Here is a 7,834-nt window from a genome sequence, read left to right on the forward strand (position 1 = left end):
CGGGCCGCTGCGTCCTGTCGCTGCTGCTGCTGCAGAGCTGCCGGCCGCTCGCCGCCGCGCCGCCGGACCCCCAGCAGCCCCCGGAGTACGCCCACTCCATCCGCCTGGACGGCGACGTCGTCCTGGGCGGCCTGTTCCCCGTGCACGCCCGCGGCGAGCGCGGCGCCCCGTGCGGCGAGCTGAAGAAGGAGAAGGGCATCCACCGGCTGGAGGCCATGCTGTTCGCCATCGACATCGTCAACAAGGACCCCGAGCTGCTGCCCAACGTCACGCTCGGCGCCCGCATCCTGGACACGTGTTCGCGCGACACCTTCGCCCTGGAGCAGTCGCTCACCTTCGTGCAGGCGCTCATCGAGCGGGACGGCGCCGACGTGCGCTGCGCCAACGGAGACGCGCCCGTCTTCGCCAAGCCGGACAAAGTGGTGGGCGTGGTCGGGGCGGCGGCCAGCTCCGTGTCCATCATGGTGGCCAACATCCTGCGGCTGTTCAAGGTGAGGCCCCGCCCCTCGATAGCTATGTTTCAGCCAATCAGGACGGGGCAGTTTCTTAAGATAAGATATACTTTTTTAATCCCCAAGGGGAAATTAGTTCTCTGCATTTAACCCATCCTTAGTTATTAAGGAGCAGTGGGCTGCAGTGAAGCGCCCGGGAAGCAACTGGGGGTTCAGTGCCTTGCTCAAGGACACTTCGACTTGCTACTAATGGGGAGAGCCGGGATCGAACCGACAACCCCCTTACCCCACTGAGCTACAGCCGCCCTAAAGGGACAGCTCACCCTAAAAATACAAACACCGTGCTGCAGATGAAGGATGACAGGCGGTGTTCTTATCAACACGGTTCCTACGCTCATGGAAAACCTGGAAAAGTCATGGAATTTTAAAATGGTCATTTCCAGGCCTGGAAAAGTCATGAAAAAACTTAAATCAGAAACGTTTTTGAAAAGTCATAACATGTGTTATAATCACATTTTCATTTACGGCGAGTTTGAAATCATGAATATGTTTTTTAAAGAAAGACGATCAAATACGCAACATTTTCTAAATTGTTGGAGAGTTTGGTTCAAAGCCCCGGAGCCCCGCTGTGTTCACGTTGTTCTCACCGGGGGCCAAACGCTTGAAGACGAGTGAAAACAGAAAAGAGTTTCTTCACCTTAAAGGCGACGCTCTTGCGCAACACGGGCGTTTTTAAACGGGCGCTGATTAAATGGAGAAGAAGGAATAAATTATGTTATGAGTCAAATCTGTGTTTTTAAAACGAGCGTTCAGGAAGAGAACGCTCACGGCACGCTGACGGCGGAGCCAGGTGGCTTCTGGGTAATCAATCAATCAATCAATCGCATCCTCGCAGCTGTGATTTTAAGATATAGGCGTAGAAAAATTATTTATAAATATTAGCAAGTAGACATGCACTGCGCTAAATAAGCGAGTGTGTGTGTGTCTGTGTTTCTGTGTGTGTGTGTGTGTCTCTGTGTGTGTGTGTCTGTGTGTGTGTCTCTGTGTGTGTGTTTGTGTTTCTGTGTGTGTGTGTGTCTCTGTGTGTGTGTCTCTGTGTGTGTGTGTCTATGTGTGTCTCTGTGTGTGTGTTTCTGTTTCTGTGTGTGTGTGTGTCTCTGTGTGAGTTTCTGTGTCTGTGTCTGTGTGTGTTTCTGTGTCTGTGTGTGTGTGTGTCTCTGTGTGTGTGTGTGTGTGTCTCTGTGTGTGTGTCTGTGTGTGTCTCTGTGTGTGTCTGTGTGTGTGTGTCTGTGTGTGTGTGTCTCTGTGTGTGTGTCTGTGTGTGTGTGTGTGTCTCTGTGTGTGTGTCTGTGTGTGTGTCTCTGTGTGTGTGTGTCTGTGTGTGTGTGTCTCTGTGTGTGTGTCTGTGTTTCTGTGTGTGTGTGTCTCTGTGTGTGTGTGTGTGTCTGTGTGTGTGTGTGTCTGTGTGTGTGTGTGTCTGTGTGTGTGTCTCTGTGTGTGTGTCTGTGTGTGTGTGTCTCTGTGTGTGTGTGTGTGTCTCTGTGTGTGTGTGTGTGTCTCTGTGTGTGTGTGTGTCTCTGTGTGTGTGTGTGTGTGTGTGTGTGTGTGTGTCTCTGTATGTGTGTGTATGTGTGTGTCTGTGTGTGTGTGTGTGTCTGTGTGTGTGTCTCTGTGTGTGTGTGTCTGTGTGTGTGTGTCTCTGTGTGTGTGTGTGTGTCTCTGTGTGTGTGTGTCTCTGTGTGTGTGTGTCTCTGTGTGTGTGTGTGTGTGTGTGTGTCTGTGTGTGTGTGTGTCTGTGTGTGTAGATAGATAGATAGATAGATAGATATATTTATTTGTCGTTTGCCAGAGTACAGGTACAAAAGCATCGAAATTACAAGAAAGGGTGGATGAAAGATTACAGCATAACATGAGGGAAGAAGGCGAGAAAAAACACCAACCCCCCGACTATGCCCCGAGAGGGGTACAGTGTGGGAGCAGGAAAAAAACACCTTAGCACATAAGCACATACATTTTAGACATGACTTGCAACGAGTAGGAAGGGGAGGGAGGTAATCCAACAACTGGGTGATCTAAGCCCATCCATTGGGGCAGAAGGTAACCAGCACCGACAAGCAGCCAGCCAGTCCGCGCCAACACAGCAGCGCCAGCCACAGACCCCGTCCTGTCACACTGGGCGTAAAAAGCAGGCGAAGGCGTGGGATGGGGGGAGGGGGGTAGTGAATGCAATCAGTATTATTGAAAGTTCGTGTGCGTGTTCTGGTATGTCGCCTCCCCAGGCCACAACAGACAGAGTTCTCAGTCCGCAAGATGGTCGTTGCCATGGAGATAGCCTTGAAAGGTCCTGGGAGAAAACAACCACAGGTGTCTGTGGATAGGGGGAAGGGAATGAGAGAGGTTCTCACTTCAGCGATCTTCAGGGGAGTTGTTGTTCCAGTAACGGCCTTGGCCAAGGCCCGTTCTGGTTGAGGGAGCCGACAGCAGATAAGATTGGGATTGTTTGGTCTTCCAGCAGCTACATCCAATTTGCGCACCTGCTATTCCACCACTTTCCTCCCATTTTCAAATCGATCCAATTTCGTCGGGCAGCCTTAGGGGCTTTTAACGGCTGTCACCGCTTCCTTAATTTTCCGATAAACCAGGGCAACGCCAAATCCAAACAGCAGAAATCCTGTAATCATAGTTCCGAATAGGTAGATGTCATCTACGTCCTCCACGGAAAGGCTGCTAGGCACACGACACGCCCATCGTGTAACCAGCTGCAGCGCCCCGGCAGGACGGGCAGGTTCCCCAACCCAAGCTTCTCGTCGAGAAGACGGTGTCAATTGCGTTGAGAGACCAGTTGATCAGATGATCAGTTGATCGGTCCATGGTTTTTAGTTCGAAGAGCGATGAGGAGAGAGTCTCTCAAGTATAAAACAAGACAAAACATGACGAGAGAAGCCAAGCAGGGAAGGGAAGGTCATGGGGAGGAGAGGGAGAGAAAATGCGATGTGTCTCTGTATGTGTGTGTGTATGTGTGTGTCTGTGTGTGTGTGTCTCTGTATGTATGTGTGTATGTGTGTGTCTGTGTGTGTGTCTGTGTGTGTGTCTGTGTGTGTGTGTGTGTTTGTGTGTGTGTGTGTTTGTGTGTGTGTGTCGGCCCAACAACATCACGTCGCTAAAATTAGCTGGTGATGCCTAAAGGGAGCGAGGGGCAGGAGAAGGAGAAGAAGTGGGCGGGTCTTATTTTTGCTGATGCAGCGTTTCCTCGGTTTGGAGTCGCTCAGATTTAAACTCAAGACTCCAAATCAAGTCGTCCAGATCCTTAAAGCTACGGCGTGGAGGCGGGGCTTGTAGGCGGGGCTTGTAGGCGGGGCTTGGAGGCGGGGCTTGGAGGCAGTCGTAACCACACCCATCGGTGATGTCACAGCACCAGAGGTCAGCAAGGTCAAGAGTTCCAGGGCTCGTGAATCTCTAGTAAAATATCAGAAGTAAACGTGTCCAGGAGTAACTGATCCAACAGAAAGTATTTATTGTATTTTATTACAAGTAAAGTGGTAAAAGTGCCTTTCTAAACATAAATCCATATAATAATCATATTAATCAGGTGTATCAGGTGTATCAGGTGTATCAGGTGGATCATGTGTATCAGGTGTATCAGGTGTATCAGGTGTATCAGGTGTATCATGTGGATCAGGTGTATCAGGTGTATCAGGTGTATCATGTGTATCAGGTGTATCAGGTGCATCAGGTGTATCAGGTGTATCAGGTGTATCAGGTGTATCAGGTGCATCAGGTGTATCAGGTGCATCAGGTGTATCAGGTGCATCAGGTGTATCAGGTGTATCATGTGGATCAGGTGTATCAGGTGTATCAGGTGTATCAGGTGTATCAGGTGTATCAGGTGTATCAGGTGTATCAGGTGTATCATGTGTATCAGGTGTATCAGGTGCATCAGGTGTATCATGTGGATCAGGTGTATCAGGTGTATCAGGTGTATCATGTGGATCAGGTGTATCAGGTGTATCAGGTGTATCATGTGTATCAGGTGTATCAGGTGTATCAGGTGTATCAGGTGTATCAGGTGTATCAGGTGTATCATGTGGATCAGGTGTATCAGGTGTATCAGGTGTATCAGGTGGATCAGGTGCATCAGGTGTATCAGGTGCATCAGGTGTATCATGTGGATCAGGTGTATCAGGTGTATCAGGTGTATCATGTGTATCAGGTGTATCAGGTGTATCAGGTGTATCAGGTGTATCAGGTGCATCAGGTGTATCAGGTGTATCAGGTGTATCAGGTGTATCAGGTGTATCAGGTGTATCATGTGTATCAGGTGCATCAGGTGTATCAGGTGCATCAGGTGCATCAGGTGTATCAGGTGTATCAGGTGCATCAGGTGTATCAGGTGCATCAGGTGTATCAGGTGTATCAGGTGTATCAGGTGTATCAGGTGTATCAGGTGCATCAGGTGGATCAGGTGTATCAGGTGGATCAGGTGCATCAGGTGCATCAGGTGGATCAGGTGTATCAGGTGGATCAGGTGCATCAGGTGCATCAGGTGGATCAGGTGTATCAGGTGTGTCAGGTGTATCAGGTGTATCAGGTGCATCAGGTGCATCAGGTGCATCAGGTGCACCACAGAGGGTGCATCAGGTGCATCAGGTGCACCACAGAGGGTGGTGCGGTCGGCACAGTACATCGTTGGAGGTGAGCTTCCCTCCATCCTGGACATATACACCAAGCGGTGCGTGGCCAGGGCCAAACGGATGCTGAAAGACAATAACCACCCCGGCCACAAACTGTTCACCCTTCTACCGTCAGGCAGGCGATACCGCAGTATCAAGTGCCGCACAAACAGACTGAGGGACAGCTTCTTCAGTCAGGCCATCAGGCTGCTGAACAAGGACTGAGACCCTCATTAACACTACACACCAGAACATATTCTGTGAATATCTATGGCCATGGTGTATATTTTATTACATTGTTTATATATATATATATTGTATATATATATTGTATGTATATACATATATATATATATAGTCTCAAAAAAGTGTATATTTTATTACATTGTTTTATATATATATATTGTCATGATGTATATTCTATTACACTGTTTTATATATATATTGTTAATACTTTCTTCTTTTTTGTGTGTGGATATTGTATAGTTTATTCTCATTCTTATTCTTTTTTTAGTCTGCTACTGCTGTCGGGTGTTTTGCACATAAGAATTTCACGAACCGATTATACTTGTATAAAAGGGGATGTGACAATAAAAACTTGAAACTTGAAACTTGAAATCAGGTGTATCAGGTGCATCAGGTGCATCAGGTGGATCAGGTGGATCAGGTGTATCAGGTGCATCAGGTGCATCAGGTGCATCAGGTGCATCAGGTGTATCAGGTGTATCAGGTGGATCATGTGGATCATGTGGATCAGGTGGATCAGGTGGATCAGGTGTATCAGGTGTATCAGGTGTATCAGGTGGATCAGGTGGATCAGGTGCATCAGGTGGATCAGGTGTATCAGGTGGATCATGTGGATCAGGTGTATCAGGTGGATCAGGTGGATCAGGTGGATCAGGTGGATCAGGTGGATCATGTGTATCAGGTGTATCAGGTGTATCAGGTGTATCAGGTGTATCATGTATATCAGGTGCATCAGGTGGATCAGGTGCATCAGGTGCATCAGGTGGATCAGGTGTATCATGTATATCAGGTGCATCAGGTGCATCAGGTGGATCAGGTGTATCAGGTGGATCAGGTGTATCAGGTGCATCAGGTGCATCAGGTGGATCAGGTGTATCAGGTGGATCAGGTGTATCAGGTGGATCAGGTGCATCAGGTGCATCAGGTGGATCAGGTGTATCAGGTGGATCAGGTGTATCAGGTGGATCAGGTGTATCAGGTGGATCAGGTGCATCAGGTGGATCAGGTGGATCAGGTGGATCATGTGTATCAGGTGTATCAGGTGTATCAGGTGGATCAGGTGTATCAGGTGGATCAGGTGTATCATGTATATCAGGTGGATCATGTGGATCAGGTGTATCAGGTGGATCATGTATATCAGGTGGATCAGGTGTATCAGGTGTATCAGGTGGATCATGTGGATCATGTGGATCATGTGGATCATGTGGATCAGGTGGATCAGGTGTATCAGGTGGATCAGGTGTATCAGGTGTATCAGGTGGATCAGGTGGATCAGGTGTATCAGGTGGATCAGGTGGATCAGGTGGATCATGTGGATCAGGTGTATCAGGTGTATCAGGTGGATCAGGTGTATCAGGTGGATCATGTGTATCAGGTGGATCAGGTGGATCAGGTGGATCAGGTGGATCAGGTGTATCATGTGTATCAGGTGGATCAGGTGTATCAGGTGGATCATGTGGATCATGTGTATCAGGTGGATCAGGTGGATCATGTGGATCATGTGTATCAGGTGGATCAGGTGGATCAGGTGGATCAGGTGGATCAGGTGTACCTCCAGAGGGGATCCGGCGGCCTCGGCGTTGTTCTCGGTCTCAGAGGAGATACTCAACCTCGTCTTCATCTCTAAAAGGCTCATTTTCTTCCCTCTTCTTCCTCGTCTGTGAGAAGCTGATAACAACCTGCAGAGATCCGGCGCTCGCCCACTCGCCCAGGAGAACTCTGCTCAACAATTACACCCTGAGCCTTTTGTTGTGTAAAGAACGGCAGCAATTAGCTGCCTGTGTTCGCTCTGAGAAGGAGTTGCACCTCGATACTGAACCTCACTCAGCTGGCGAGGAGGAGGAGGAGGAGGAGGAGGAAGGGAGGGAGGATGATGACGTGATGGATTCAAAGGAAACTTTGTTTCTCAACTGATGATAATTGAACATATGGACAACGTGTCATTAGAAGCTGAGTTGACTCCTCCCTCGGCGCCTCCCGAGCCGGTTGTTTACGGCAAACCGAGCTCGGCTTTGAATCGGCCAATCGGAGCGGACGATGACGGACGTGCGCCGTCGCTTCTCCCGTCGCCGGGCAGAAGAAGCTCGACGCGGAATGACGAGCGTCGACCGCGGCCCCCTGAGCAGCAGGGTGTCCGTCCTCGTCGTGAGGCCGGGGGTCCGAGCCCCTCGGCGGCCTGCAGCCGAAGGTCCGGCTTTGAGAGCGATGAGCGATGACATCATGGCGCCGCCCGCCGGGAGGATCACTGCAGCGGTGAGAGAAGAGCTTCATGTTCCTCTTCTTGGTTCATGTGTTGAAGCTGCATTCTCTCAACTGACCACCAGGGGGCGACTCCTCTGGTTGTATAGAAGTCTATGCTTCATGTGTTGAGGCTGCATTCTCTCAACTGACCACCAGGGGGCGACTCCTCTGGTTGTATAGAAGTCTATGCTTCATGTGTTGAAGCTGCATTCTCTCTCTTGACCA

The 7,834-nt window shown here is 49.6% G+C and overlaps 1 protein-coding gene across 1 annotated transcript in view; it reads left to right on the plus strand.

The window, feature by feature from the left end:
* Window positions 1–200: 200 nt before the first annotated feature.
* The window catches only part of LOC130194729 (metabotropic glutamate receptor 8-like), a 65,776-nt gene continuing 58,142 nt past the window's right edge, over window positions 201–7,834 (plus strand). Inside the window, exon 1 of the mRNA XM_056415848.1 lies at window positions 201–491. Coding sequence (XP_056271823.1) covers window positions 216–491 — 276 coding nt within the window. The 5' untranslated portion in view covers window positions 201–215. The remainder of the gene's footprint in view (window positions 492–7,834) is intronic.

Source organism: Pseudoliparis swirei, chromosome 6 (genome assembly GCF_029220125.1).
Source record: "Pseudoliparis swirei isolate HS2019 ecotype Mariana Trench chromosome 6, NWPU_hadal_v1, whole genome shotgun sequence".
Classification (NCBI taxonomy): Eukaryota; Metazoa; Chordata; class Actinopteri; order Perciformes; family Liparidae; genus Pseudoliparis; species Pseudoliparis swirei.